This window comes from Phalacrocorax aristotelis, chromosome 7, assembly GCF_949628215.1.
Source record: "Phalacrocorax aristotelis chromosome 7, bGulAri2.1, whole genome shotgun sequence".
In the NCBI taxonomy this organism is placed as follows: domain Eukaryota; kingdom Metazoa; phylum Chordata; class Aves; order Suliformes; family Phalacrocoracidae; genus Phalacrocorax; species Phalacrocorax aristotelis.
In genome coordinates this window covers 9,336,486-9,351,477 of record NC_134282.1, presented here as the reverse complement: position 1 = coordinate 9,351,477, position 14,992 = coordinate 9,336,486, and the positions used below count along the sequence as shown (strand labels likewise).

At 38.0% G+C, this 14,992-nt stretch overlaps 1 protein-coding gene across 3 annotated transcripts in view; it reads left to right on the top strand.

Moving 5' to 3' along the window:
* MME (membrane metalloendopeptidase) overlaps positions 1-14,992 on the top strand; it is a 49,467-nt gene that overhangs the window by 20,749 nt on the left and 13,726 nt on the right. For all 3 annotated transcript variants that reach the window (XM_075098640.1, XM_075098639.1, XM_075098638.1), the window contains exons 10-17: positions 1,565-1,666; positions 4,788-4,924; positions 5,024-5,117; positions 6,921-7,049; positions 7,972-8,070; positions 8,605-8,685; positions 9,655-9,758; positions 11,895-11,953. In XM_075098640.1, the coding sequence (XP_074954741.1) occupies positions 1,565-1,666; positions 4,788-4,924; positions 5,024-5,117; positions 6,921-7,049; positions 7,972-8,070; positions 8,605-8,685; positions 9,655-9,758; positions 11,895-11,953 (805 nt within the window). The remainder of the gene's footprint in view (positions 1-1,564; positions 1,667-4,787; positions 4,925-5,023; positions 5,118-6,920; positions 7,050-7,971; positions 8,071-8,604; positions 8,686-9,654; positions 9,759-11,894; positions 11,954-14,992) is intronic.

The window sequence follows — 14,992 nt, the reverse complement described above, 5'->3', positions numbered from 1 at the left end:
TATAAACTAAAACCATCTGATTTTTATTTTCTTCACATTTTCCTGAGAAGCCCACTTCTGGGCTTAGGTAAGAGATAGAAAAATATTACAAGAAAAGTAATTCATTGGAGAAAGATTTGAATGGGAGTATGAAGGGAAACCACAACTGAAATGTCTCTACAGCAGTTGGCTGCTGGTAGAGGGTACAGTTGGTGGTGGGTAAGCTGATATTGCCTTGGTTTTTAACCTCTTTCATCAAAAACTCACCACCAGCCTGAATGTTACTGGAACAGAGCTGGCATTGTGTTCTTGGGATTTTGTGAAAGAAAACACAACTGAATGCACAATAGATTAGGAAAGAGGAGGCAAAGAGAAATCATTTTAAAAAAAGGATAGAGGTGAAATCAGACTTCGCATGGCTGATTTTTCAAAACAGTTTAAATGGGTGAAATCTACTGTTCTCGCTCCTGACCGCGTCAGTTAAGAGTACTCAGGCAGTAGTGATGCAGGTTCTCCCATTAATTACTTTCACGGATCACAAGATCACTCTTTTCCCGTAGTCATTTCTGTACTTGCATTTTCTCTCTTTGCCACCAAAAAAAGTCTTAAGTTAAAAGGGGAGTATTATGAGGGGAGCAAGTGCTGACACTGTCACAAGGTACTCCTGCACGAGAACAAAGGTGTGAAAGAGGATACAAGAGTGCACTTCAGAAGCCTGCAGAAGCACCCTAGCAAGGGACACACTAGTGTTTGAGGAAAAGAACAGAAAGATATCCAAGAAAGTACTCAGAGACGAAGGGAGTAATTACCATTAGGTGCTGGTTTTGCCTCCTCTGTCTACATTGTCCGCACCCTAATTCCAGAGACCACCCTGCTGACATTTGCTGTCTAGAGACTCCAGTGATTAACTTGCCTCATAAAGCACCACCACAGACACAGTTCTCTGGCAGTCAGGCGGTTTTATTGTCTATAAGAAATGGCCCTAATACAGTCATGCCATTAAGGTGTTAATGTATGCACATTTTTAACACTCTGGTACAAAACCATGTTGCCTAGACTAACACAAAGCTTATTTGAGTTTTGAGTTATGACCCCTTTTCTGTACAGTGGTTCCAGAAAGAATGTATCAGACAGCACATGCCTCCTGATCAGAACGCTCACGCTGTACTCCTACCACAGCACGCTGGTCACCCTATACTCAATAAATACATGTCCTTTATTCCCTTCTCCCAAGATTTTTTTATCTATGGGTAACAGTGTCTGCTCAGTGCTTTGAGTGGTACGGGGCTATGTTCCAATCAGTGTTCCTGCACAGCCTGAGTTGTTGATGCTGTAACACAAAACAAATCCAAAAATTAAAGCTCTATTCACTGACAAAAGTTTAGTTAATTTAATCTATCCTTTTATATATTTTGTATCTATAAAATACTGTCCATATTTCCATATGTTACTTTACCGTTAATCAAACTTATGGTAATGTACCAAGCCAGAAATACTAATTCTTTTTCTTTTTACTTCCACTTACAAAAATTCTTGTGAACTGACTAAATGTACTCAGTAATGTTCTTACCATTAACTTTGATAGGCAACAACAAAATCTGAAGACAGAAATGATCCACTTCTGCTGTACAATAAAATGACCTTGGCACAACTCCAAAACAACTTCTCATTGGAAATTGGTCAGAAGGTGAGTGAACAATAATCTGACATTTTAACCTCTAATTTATTACTGATGAGATTAAATTATGAAGCCTGACTTTTTTTTCTTTTAAAGACATTTCTTTCTTGAATTTAGACACATACGAAATTGAACAGGTCACCTGACATGCACACTGTGTTACCTAAAGATCTGATGACATTAAACAATATGCAAAAGGCTGGGCTTCTGTACCCACTCTTTCTCCTAACTTGAAGGCAGATCTTACCCCTCTGCTTCAACATAAAGAGATGGAAAAGGACAAAGGAAAAAAATATTATGAACTTGACTTATCCTCCTGGGCTCAGGATGGTAAATCTTGCAAAACTTGCACATACATAACCCTTGCTGAAAATCAGGAGAGTATTGAAGTACAAATAAATTCCCTTCCTGAAATTACCACAGCAGCTCCAGAGGGCCTGGGGCAAAAGTTAAGACTGCAGCCATCAGCTGAGTCAAATATGTTGTAGTATGACTATTCAGGCCTTCTCTGCTTACCCAGAGCTGCAGATTCAGAACAAAGAGGACTGTTTTTCCAACATTCTGTCTGTAAGATGGGCTCCCGAAGCAAGCAGAAGGGAGCCCAGGAAGTTATGACTATGAATCAGGGAAATTCTCCCCATTCCTCCCACTGTAGCTCCCCCAGGATGTTTCAGCTCTGCCTTTTCTCTTACCCTGAGCCCTGTGCCATTTGTGCAGTATAACCTTTAATTCATGGCACCACAAAATCTGGCTGATGAATAGCCGAAGATTGGATAACATAGGTGTGCCTCCTCAGTAACATCATGTCTTACTAGATGTGGATATTTTTTATCATAAATGGCTTCTACTTCAGTATCTTGCACAACAGGCAAGCAGGTTAACTAATGTGTCACGTGGAGAGCGCTGCGGTCTGACTGGCAGCAGTGCATTACTGAGTCTTTTGGGGCCAGTAAGGTACTATGAAATACTATTATTCCTACCACAGTTTCATAAGCACCGCTATTTTTATTGACTTTAAATTCTTCAATTTTAAATTATATGACAGTTCACTTCTGCCTAGCTTAATTTGTTTCATAATTTGCCTTCTCCCACAGGTCTTAGTTGAACAGTTGCCGTTACAGTCGTAATGTCAGAAACTAACTTCTCTTGTCACAGAATGGTATTGCCCTGGTTATTTCCAGTTCCTGGGGAGTACTGCAGATCAGCAATAATCATCTGCTCTAAATTTACCCAAAAATGCTCAAAAGACACATGATGGGAGTTGGTAGCATTGTTGTAATGGTCTAAGGATAGAACAGCAATTATTCCTAAGATTAGCTTGAAGTTTGCTGCTTCTCTTTCAAACCTAAAGTGATTCTATTCCTGAAAGCTTATCTGCTTCCCTCAGCTACATTAGTTTGTCTGATGAAAGACATTGGCTCTTCCAATAAAACTTTCCTCTGAAAAGGTACAGACTGGGAAAAATCACACATACTTTTCAAAATAATAGGCCTAACAGAAATTTCAAAAATTAACAAAAAAAAATTATGAAAAAAAAGTACAAAGATTATTTGCTTTTCTTAAATGTAACACCTTCCTTTTCCGTACGAAAATGAGTACCTGCCCAGTGTTGTAAAAGCACTGAGTAGCTCTAGAGTTTTGATGATGATTTTCAGCTTCTGCTCTGAATCATTTTCTCAGTCAAACGACGGTCCACAGAGGCCACGGATTAGGAAACCTTGGACCAATACAGAGAATTTGAAGCAGTGTATATAGAATTAGCTATGTCACCTGTTAGCTATGACATACCATGTATGACTGTAATGTTAGTGTCATTTACTAAAGAAGTGAATGGAGAAGTTGGAGGAATATCTAACACTGTACAAGGTACAGTATTGCCAGCTGCAGAATCTGTCTCTCAGCTGGTATCATACAGAGCAAGACAAGTTACACACTTAATACTTGTGAAAATACTTAGCTTCTCTTAGCTGCAGATGTGAATTTCCTGGGTAGGGGAATGCATTAATACTACTCTGTTGCTTTGGGTTACATGATGAACAGCGACGTGGCTGCATGCAGCCTGGCTTCTTTGCCCACTTACAGCCAGGCTCCATGGCTCACACCCCAGTGCTCCGCAGCCGAGCGGTGACCATGGTCTGCCTTCTCTTAGTAAGCAAGAGAATGACTGTTCTTCAGTCACTCCTTGGACCCATATAGTGTCTGAGGCACGTGATGTCACTAACCAAAGACCTATCAAAGGGAAATTATTTTCTTATTAGTGAACCAGAAAGGGTTTCCAGTTGAGAGCGCCCATGTGCTAAAATAGTGCTCCGTTCAGACTAGATGGATGCTAGAGAATGCAAATGTAACAAATAATTGTCATAGGTGCTGGGTCATCAAAGTTATGTGGGCCTCTTGCAAAGGTGAATAGCAGCATAAAGAAAATGGGGGTTTAGGACCAGAGAGGCAGAAAACAAACAAGAACACTAACCTTTGTCTGTGAACTGTCTGTCACAGCATGCTGCAGACTGACCTGCTGTCAAGTCAGTTGTTTCTCCAGTATCTAGTACTGTGGCACGCAGAGGAAAATTCATTATAGATAGTGGATTTAGTGTGTTTGTTTCAAAGCCTATTAAAAGAAATCCTGTTAGGGACTTCAGCATACTTCAGGAGTCATCCTTACCATATGCTTCTGAATGTATTGTCAAATATACCACGAATCTTATTGCCCCACAGGTATAGAGACATAATGTACTGAAAACCAGGCTGCTAGTCATGCTTTGATTTAAAAGTTCTTAGCCAAATATAGCAAAAAGGCAACTGAAAATTTTACTTAATATACCATTTCTGCTTTTCCAGGCTAAAAGGAGGGGATCATAACGTTTTAAATTGTGTTAGTCTGAAATCAAAACAATGCCTCAACCTCTTCTGCTAAATACCTTATTTTAATAGGATTTTAGAGCACAAAGGATATAAATTATCTCAGATCAGTTATTATCATGATGACTCCATTTACAGGTAGCGCAGCTACTATGTAGGAAAACTAAAGGCAGAGCATTTGTGTTATGCAAACATATTTATGCTGGGAAAAAAAAGCTAAATACTGTTTCTTTATTATTTAATAATATAATAATGCATATTGATTTTCCAGGTATTCAGCTGGTCAAAATTCATAAATGATATAATGTCAACTGTACAAATTAACATTGAGAACACCGAACATGTAATTGTTTGTGATCCAGAATACCTTATCAAGCTGAAGTCTATTCTTAATAAATACAGTTCCAGGTAGGTATGTTAGGTATTTCTGTAATTTGCTTTTTATTTCCAATAAGCTTAAAAAGCCTGTAAACATTACTAGCTTATTATTGTTGTTTTGTTAAACAGAGACCTTCAAAATTACATGGCCTGGAGATTCATAATGGATCTTGTCAACAGCCTAAGCCGTAACTACAAGGACACAAGGAATGCTTTTCGTAAGGTACAGAAGTTAAACTCTCTTTAAGTCATAAAGACTTTTGTGAACCATAAAAGATAAATTTTTAATGTACTTGTAGTATATAAAAATTTAATTTATTTTGAATTTTGCACACAAAACCTGATGTGTTTGCTGAAGTTTCTGCCGGATTGTACACCTAATTTATATGATATACACTTGATAGCTGGAGTGGATTCAAAAAGCACTGTTCTGGTATTTGGTCTCCATGTTTTTCTGTGTCTAAATTAATCCCCATTTTGATAACAGAACAGTCCCATTTATTTGCAAAGGATACTCTGCAGTTCTGATTGATTTATTACAAACACTTCACCGTCCAAAGAAATACATTCAAAGTCAAATGTGAGGCCAATCTTGGGTTTCAATCATTTGATCCCGAGATATTTTAGTGCTTTCAAGGAAATGGTGAGCAATTTGACAAACAGATCGGAGATAGAAGTCCTTTGTATTTCCACAGTAGAACTTTCTACTTTGTAAGTTTGTTCAGCTCCATTAAAAAAGATTGAGGCCGTTTTGTTATATCAGTTAGTCCCATAAGAAATACTTTAACACACATATGCAGCTTTTTAAGGAGATTCTGCTTGTTACGTAAAAAATAATTATTTGAGGAAGTCAATGAACGTTCAGTTTGGTCGGTTTTATGTCTGAATACGGCAGTCTTGTTCATTGATGATTTAGAGTTTTCCCCTACTCTTTAAAGTATGAAACTATTCTAATACAAAGCTTTAGATTTGCTTAGTCTGCATCGTCAGGGAATACTATGTTTTGTACTTCATACACTAAAGTTATCCCCCACTACATCTTAGGACTTCACTGAGGAAATTTCATTTAGAAAAATATCAAAGTTTGAAAGAAAAAGATTTTACCATAGTCTCTGTATAAAAACATACAATTGTCTGCTAATTAACTGATAATATATGATATAGTATAGCTGGAGCTTCTCACACTAAGTGCAGTGGAAATAAACTAATGTTTGTGTTGTTAAGTTTGCTTTCAAATATAAATATTAGGACAGTTATGGCTTTCCATGAATCTCCCATACCGTAATTTTCCTTTTCAATACAAGTAATTCAGTTCAAGGTATAGCAGTTACAGTGTTTGAACACCAGAAGTCATTGATCTATACCTCTGAAGAGATGGGGAGTTGCTTTGTTATGAAATATAAACTTCATTATAAAACATGATTTCAGAGAGTTGCCCTCTATTGACACTGTCTGTTATATTCCTTGCATTCATACCATTATACTATCCACTCACCTTTATCACGTATTTATACATTATCATGATAAAATCCTTACATACCTTGTAGCAACATCACACAGAGTAAATGAGCTGCTACTTTGCAGGCTCCTTAAGGTGGGAGGCTCTGATAGAAGCTGCTGGTTGGGTGGAAAACACAATCCTACCACTGCAGAAATTAATTTGCTCTATAATCACTATGGTCCTGTCAGAGCTGGAACTGCAATACAGATCCCTGCTTTGTGTTGAGGTACTTCTCTTTAACCTCTCCCATTCTTAGCTTCTAGAGTAGTTTTCTTCTCTTTACCTTTCATGTTTTGGAAGGATAAAGAATATTGCTAATGATTCTCGTATTTACTCAGCCTGTGACAGATGTTCCCATTACAGAGTGAGTCTACCTAACTGCCATAAACACAAATATGAATTAAATGGATGTATTCAAGGTGAACTACAGTCCTCTGAAACACACATCTGCCAGTCAGTCACCATTCTGCTTCACCTTGTGTGGGCCCAGATGTCACTATTTTACCTAACGTTTACATTTCACAGGCACTTTACGGCACAACATCAGAAACTGCTGTTTGGCGTCGTTGTGCGAACTACGTCAATGGCAACATGGAGAATGCAGTGGGACGATTATATGTACAGGAAGCATTTGCTGGAGACAGTAAACATGTGGTAAAGCTTTTAGCAAACTTAGCCTGTGTGCCATCTAAGCATCACTTCATTGTCACTTACCATGCAGTTCTTTACACAGCTTTGGTTACACATTTTATCAACATTTTCTATATAGCAGGTTCACTTTCTAAAAAAGCTAACCTTCAGATTTGCTTCTCAGTGTGCCACAGAACGTATGTGCTAGGAGAGTCATTCCTCTGCACCTAAGTACTTCTGCATTACTTGTCTTGGGCTGGCCTGCTTTCCAAGCAAATGACCACCGTGTGAAGTAATGTGTGAAATATGAAGATTATGAGTGCGTGCTTGGAGGGAGGGAGGCATCTGCCTGCTCCACTTGTTCTGTGAGCCAGCCTCGAGGCTAAAGCACCACTGGCACATCAGCAATGGACCGTGCATGAGCCAGTACGCACGCCCGAGGAGCAGCACTTACTGAAATGAACAGTCACTGCTTTTTCTTTGAAACTGATGCTAGTTCTCATCTGCCAACATGGGGCACAGGGACGATCAGTTATTTCTGTTTTTCTTCAGTCACAGAGAAAACTGCTGAAAATTAAGGTGGAGTTAAGTCTTACTTTCCTCCTATCACCCCTACTGTAATCCAGGTTTCAGATGTACCATTTTTGTCATTGACATATACACAATAAGTTGATCAGATGCACAACATCCAGCGGATGGATATATGACAGATCTTCTGTAGTCTGAGCTGCATTGCCTTGTGAGCTCACGCCCGTTCCCTTTCCTCCCCCAGGGCAGGTTAAAAGGACTACTTCACTTGAGCTCCAGATTTTGAGTGTGGCCTCTAAACAGCATACGCTCAAGCAGCTAGTGCAGGGAAAACAAGTCTGTAATAAACAACCCATGACTGTGCAAAAATAATTGGATCATTTTATGTGGATTTGTAACACACTGATTTTTTTTCAAGGTTGAGGAAATGATTGCAGATATACGTGATGTTTTTATAAAAACCTTGGATGAACTTACCTGGATGGATGCAGAAACCAAAAAGAAAGCAGAACAAAAAGTAAGTCGAATCTTAAATATTGGTAATGTTGTGTATTTCTATAAAAATCAGTATTTCAGTTGTTTTTTCTGAAAAAAATAAGGATGCAGACCCAAACTGAGTCAAACTACAAATTTCTGGAAATTTGTAAATGTACATTCCTATAATGTACTGAAGTTAAAAAACGTCCAGTTATTAATTTTATTTCTATTTTAGATACTGTAAAATATGTCAAATATTTCAGGATTTCTACTATTTGTTTAAATCAGCCTTTCAACTCACAGCATAGCTGAAGTATGTTTGGCTATCGTGCACATTTCTGTAAGTTTAATTACAAAGGAAGGATCAGAACATACTTTCTAGAATTTTCCATTGTTATAATTAACCATAAACTTTACAGTGCTTTCAATGAATAAAAAAATGTAAACAAAACCCATCTATAATTAACATCTGGGTTTTCTGCAGTTGCTTCCATATTGCATTTATTATATAATTTATGAATGATTTTAATATAGGGCTGGATTTACTATGGATATCAAATTATCTTGTCCCTAGGCAAGAGCGATTAGAGAGAGGATTGGTTATCCAGATGAGATCGTGACTGATGATAATAAGCTGAACAGCGAGTACCAGGAGGTAAGTATCTACAATAGGTGGTATAATTAGAAAAGGGTCTTAAGAGAAAAAACGGTGAATTTGCCTTTGTAGCCAAGCTGAACCGGATGCCTCTGCAGAGAATAACTCAATCCTGTGCTCAGTTGCACAGGTGTAAATAATGATGTTTAAAAAGCCAGTGTAGTACAGCAGATCCAGTACAGATGGTGCTAAGTATTTGATGGTATTTCAGGGGAATGTACAAATTCTAGAGGAATTAGGCTAGAATAAAACATGGAGCCAATGGTGTTCGGTCCACTCTTTCTAAATGTGCCACGGACTGATGTAACACTTGTTGAAGTGGATGCAAGTACACATAACTTAGTAACTGTGCCTGTTTATCTATGGATTGGAATTAGTCCCTGACGTATGACATTGGATGATCTGTAAAATTTAAACTGCATCTGAGCTTTTCACTGCAAAATATGACCTCACTATTCTTTTACCTTGTAGGTTCATTTGCAAGAGTAACTCCATTATGGATTTAGTATAGATGTATGTTCAGGCAGAATATGTCTTAAAGTTTTAACTTTGAAAAATATGGACATATAACCAAAGTATGCTTTTTAAAACATCATTTGAGACTTACTCATATGTTCTTTCTAAGGTGGAATTGCAGCTTACCAAGCTGGTAGCTACTGGTTTCAAGCGGCCAACTGCCAGAGGTTAGGGTCAAAACCAACAAATGCTGAACTCCACTCAAAAGATATATTTAAAGAGGGAATAAAGATCTCTGGAAAAAATTGCACAGCCACTAATGTATCCAGCTACAATATCAACTCTGTGATGTAGCAGAGCACTGCAAACCAAGTTCTAGTTGTAGATCAAAATACTCTCTTAAAAATGCATTGCTTAGCTCATCAAGCTTATGACTAGATTTTCCAGATTCACGTGTCTTTTATTGAAAATGAATAACAACACCACTAAGTACTTTTCCCTCTTTCTTTTTAGCTGAACTACAAGGAAGAAGAATACTTTGAAAACATTATTCAAAATTTAGTATTTACCCAGAAGAAAAGGTTGAAAAAGCTTAGAGAAAAGGTGGACAAAGAGGAGTAAGTATTTAAAAATACTGTGTATAGACTTTCGTCCAGTTTCCACAGGAGGAGGTACTTGGAGGGTAATTAGTGATGATTTAATCACCTTCCTTCTGCACATTTTCCTCCATGAGGACAGCAGGTAAGAGGGCATTGCTTGTTTATCAAAGGCTGGACCTACTTTAGCAAGTAGGGCAAAGAAATTGGGAGATGGTGTAGGTTAAGTATTCTGGCGTAGGTCAAGTCTAGTCCCTTTGTTTCCAGAGTGGACTCCTGGAGAGCAGCTTTTTAATTAAGTTCATCTGAAAGATGAATTTCATCCCTGAGAATTTAATTTCTCTTGCTCAGAGACAGCATGAGGAAAGAGAAAGCGTGATTAAATGAGGGTGAGTGGGAATTTACTTCAGAAATGTACTCCTGCTCTGAATTAAAATATTAGTAGAATGTCGATATACCAAACGATGTACCAAGGCACATTCCCTGGCTGTACCGGATGATTCCTGTCTCGGCTCTGACCCATTTGGAAGTTAACTTAAACCAAATAAGAAAAATTACTGTGGTCACCATAGGCCATGCTAACTTCGCAAGACTGTTCATTTGAATAAGGGCTGCAGAGCTGGATTTATGTTGAGGAGAGGATAAGAGAACTAGCTTTTACAGTCTAAAAAACAAAAGATTAATGGGAGGCCCTATTGCTGTATCCAGCTACCTAATGGGAGGCAATATAGCAAAGCCTGACTCTTCTTGGAGATTCACAATGATAGGACAAGTGGGAAGAAACACAAGCCGGAGCATGCAAAATTCTGACTAGATGTTAGTAAAAACTTCACCATGTGGGTGGTCAAACAAGACCCAGAGAGATTGAGAGATAAATAGTTCCAACTGTTGCTTTTGCTGTTCTGTATTTACATATCATTAACTGAAAATTTATGTTCCACCTAAAAGCCACCTTACTTCTGCTCTATTTTAACTTTAAGCTGTGTTTGGGCTTGGCTTGTTCACTTGCTTCAGCTGGATTTAACACAACTATTTTGTTCTCACAAGTGTATGTTAGTTAGGAGTAACTGCCGTAAGTTTAACTGCATTCAAAGGTTGCCCTGAAGTGAGCCCGGAAGTATCAACCACAATTGATTATCCTCTGAGAGTTATAATTTATTCTGCAAATTAATTTTCCCTTAAGCAATAGCCACTGTTAGAATACTTAGCATTGCTTATGACTGGCATATGCAATAGTTATCAAATATATCATTTATCATAGAAATTAATTTCACTAAGAGAGCATGAAGCCAGGAAATACAACTTCAGTTGTGTAAGGCCCAGCTATTTTATCTTGTAGAACCATTATCTCATTTTATCTGACATATCTTCTGAAGTATTATTAAATGTGTACAATAACGGCCCACATCAAAACAGTAGCCCTGCTTGTGATTTTAGGAATTTCATTAGGTGATCACTGATGAAAGCCAGTAAAACTGTAAAGTAGAAAAAAAGAGTTAAAACTCATTATTTCCCATGTGTTGAGGTGGACGCAAAAGTAATGCTGAGAGCCTTCATCAAGGAAAGTAGGTATTATTTAAATTAAACCATAGGACTGTGAATCAAGCTGTGCCTCTGCCACAAGAGCTCATGATGATCTTTGCATGTACCTTCATTCCTCAATAAATTGTGTTAAGGAAAAAACTATAATAGTCTCTAATCTGATATTCGTAATGTACTGGTATTTGGGGTAGCTGGATATTTGACAACGACAGGTGACACAGAAATCCTTCTAAGTAAACAGTCTTTAAAAAAGTTCTGTTATCCCCAAATGTTTAGATACCATTATAACCTCAGGTTCTGTGTTTCCGTTTCTCTATATGGGAAATTTTGCCTGTGCAATGCTGCAGTAGGGGTAGAAATAGAAACAAAAATTAAGTATCATTGTCAATCAGTTGAAATAACAAAGGGAAAGGGCTACTAAAATGGCTAAGGGATTATAATGTCTGACGTACAATGAGATGCTGAGTGCACCGGGGCGTTGGACATGATAGTCATCTCCAAAAGTACCTTCCAACCTCAATTATTCTGTGATTCAATGTCTAGGTTTGTTCCAGTAATCATTAACTCTGCCATTAAGAACTGAAATTCTAACATCTATTCTTCTCTTGTTACTAGGTGGATAAGTGGAGCTGCTGTTGTCAATGCTTTTTATTCAGCAAGTAGGAATCAAATAGGTAAGGTTTACCAACTTACTGACTGGATACAGATTTAATGGCCAAATTATTTATAAATTTATATATGTCTATGTATGTATTTTTAAAATCAAGAAGTGAAACCATCTTAATATTATGGGGATTGCAGAAGGGCCTCAGTGCAGCAAAATCAGAGGTTTCATTCATAGTGTTTTTGTCTCCTCATGTTTTGATTCAGCCATGAATGCAATAGCAGCATGGAGTGGCTAGAAGTTTACAGACCAAGTAAATTTGGTGGCCGCACTCCTTTTTTTCTTAAAGGATGATTAAGGACTACAGTACCACTTTCACCTGAAGGAACCACTGACTAAAAAAATAATGCTGGAATATTAGTGCAAAACCCTGCTTATTCTTACTTTCTACTTCCTCATCTCCAGCACTTTCCCATACACAGCTGTAAAATCCAGTGCTCAGAAGACAGACTACAGCTATCAGCTTCACATAAGCTGTGGCTGAGCCAACTGTCCCATGCTGCGTGGGACCAGGAGCTTATGGGGTCACTGCTTCTGGAGCATACAGTCACTGTTCCAGAGCCGCTTCAAGTCCCAAGCAGACAGAAATCCTACATGGCTCTGCCACCACCTTCTCTATGTAAAAATAATCGTGACAGTTGGGAGAGATCATCTGGGGCTTAATGAAACCAGCATTTCCCAAAAGACGAAGTTTACTCAGGAAATCTCTCACCAGCTATCTTGTCTGTGGCACTCAAGATCTAATTATAAGCCACAGTATACAAGAGCTCCATACTAGTATCACTTTAAGTAGTCCCATTTAAATTGCAAGTCTTAACTGTTAGCAATCTTAAATGCAAAGTTCTAACATACATTATTTTACATATGGCTTAAGAAAAGTTTAGGGAATTTTGAAGCATCCTTAATTGCTGTTCTCAGGATTTAAAATCTGCCAGATGACTTCAGGTTCCCTGTCTCTCATGTCATTTAATTCTGCTTCTTTTGCATTGGAAAAATGAAAATGGAAACCTGGTAGATTAAACTAAGGAAAAGATCAAATTTAAAATGTAAGAGAAAAGTTCAGTTCAGTGAAATAGCTTTTGTACTGCTTTTGAGGATAAACATTCATAACGTCAGCCTACCCAACATCCATGGTTAAAAATAACTTAAAATAGAAAAGAAAGCATTAAAATGCTTTTAAAGAAATAAAAAAAAATCCATTATAGCTAAAGCTTAGAACCACATGGAAGCACTGAGGTTTCTCATCTTGTGAACCATTCCAGGTCTCTTCACAGTGGTGGTCTTTCAAGAATCACAAAACATTTTACAACATTAATTAAGCTTCACAATACTTCTGTCATACCTGTTCTGCAAATATTGTTATTATCCAAGTCGTAAATTGCAGTGTCCTTTCTAAGCCATTAATGAAGCACTATGATCCATGTATAACTCCTGAAAACAAGTCTCTCAAAAATGAAAAAACCTTGTCCTGCAGGGCTCTGCACAGGAATGAAACAATGCTATTTCTTATTTATTTATGAAGGCTTCCAAAGAAAATATTTGGTGGAGACGTTATCTTTATTGCCAGGGATGAAATTGTCACTTCTTTTCAGACTTCAGTAATGGCTTCCGATATAGTCCCACTTCGTTTATCAGATGAACCACTGAATCAAGGTGAAAAATGTCAGGTACTCTCTTCCACTGGGCTTTTATAATACTAGTGTCAAATGTAATGTCACTGATCTGCAAGACTGCCACTGCCAGCAGGACTTAGAGTAGCAGCAGAGGTCATCGGAAGCTTTATTTTGGGACCAAGTATCATACTTTATTACATGGCAAAAAGCACTCCCAGCTGTACAGTCTGCAAGCACAGCTGCACTAAGCGAGACAGATGCAGTTTTCTTTCCGTTTTTACAGTGTATGTCTAATACAGGATACTAACATTTTCATAGTCTGTATTTTCTGTGCCAAAAAATAAAGTTGATTTAGCGCCCCTGATCACACAAGACTTGATTCTGCGAGTGCAGATTTAAAGGAATAGCATCAGGTTTATAATGGAAGAAATCCACAAACTAAACCAAGTTTTCCAACAGGATTTTTCCTTTTTAAATATTTCTTTCCCCACTGAAGAATTGAAGAAGATAAAAGAAAGTCCTGGAGCCCTAGATTTTACTGAGTCACGTGATCTGTTAAGCAGACTTCTGCAAATATGATCCTGACTTCTACTAGTCACCTGTGTCTCTGCAATAGCTCGTGCTTTCAGAATCACAGAGAGTACTGTTTTGGGCACAGTGGGACTGTGGCATTGTTAGCCTCAACATCATGCAGGCAAGAATGAGGAAACCTTATATTGGTGCAGTCATAAACAGGACAAGAGATTACAGCCTACTGCAAAGAGGTATCGGTGCAGCGCTGTTTGCATAGCAATTCAGCAGCTACAATACTCACCTATTTTAGGTTTCACATCCTAGTAAAAACTTTGGTGATATTTCCCAAGGTTCATGAACTTTCCCAGTTAACCCAAACTGTTCTGACTTTGCAGTGGGTTCTGAAGGTAAAACATGAAGTAAGCATTGTGAAATCCAAGATAGACCTCATAGAGACAGAACTGCATTGACTTAACTGACTAGCACTGCTTGGTTAAGGAGGGCAAGATGGTGCAATCAGTTTAGCAGGTGGTAAAGCTAAGTGAGCATTTAGCTCATTACTCAACATTTAGCACAAAAATCTGCTCAGAAGGCTTTGTTTAAAATAGCTTTGTTCAGTAATTCATAGAAAAGGAATCACGATTTGGAATACTGAAATTGGTGACTGGCAGTTAATATGAGCCATAAGTACTTTCCTCATCCTTTAGCTATGGCATGCCACAGGATAATTAAAGCACTGTGATCTTTAGAGTCACGTCTGAATTAGCTTAGTATTATGCTTTAAAAGAAAAATCCCTCTAAAGAGGGCTTCTGTGCATGATGTGTAGAAAATACAGAGCTCGATTATTACATTTAAGTATGGTCTGATCTTCACTGTTCCAGCAGCAGCACTGGTCATAAGGATGCCACTCAACTTCAAAAAC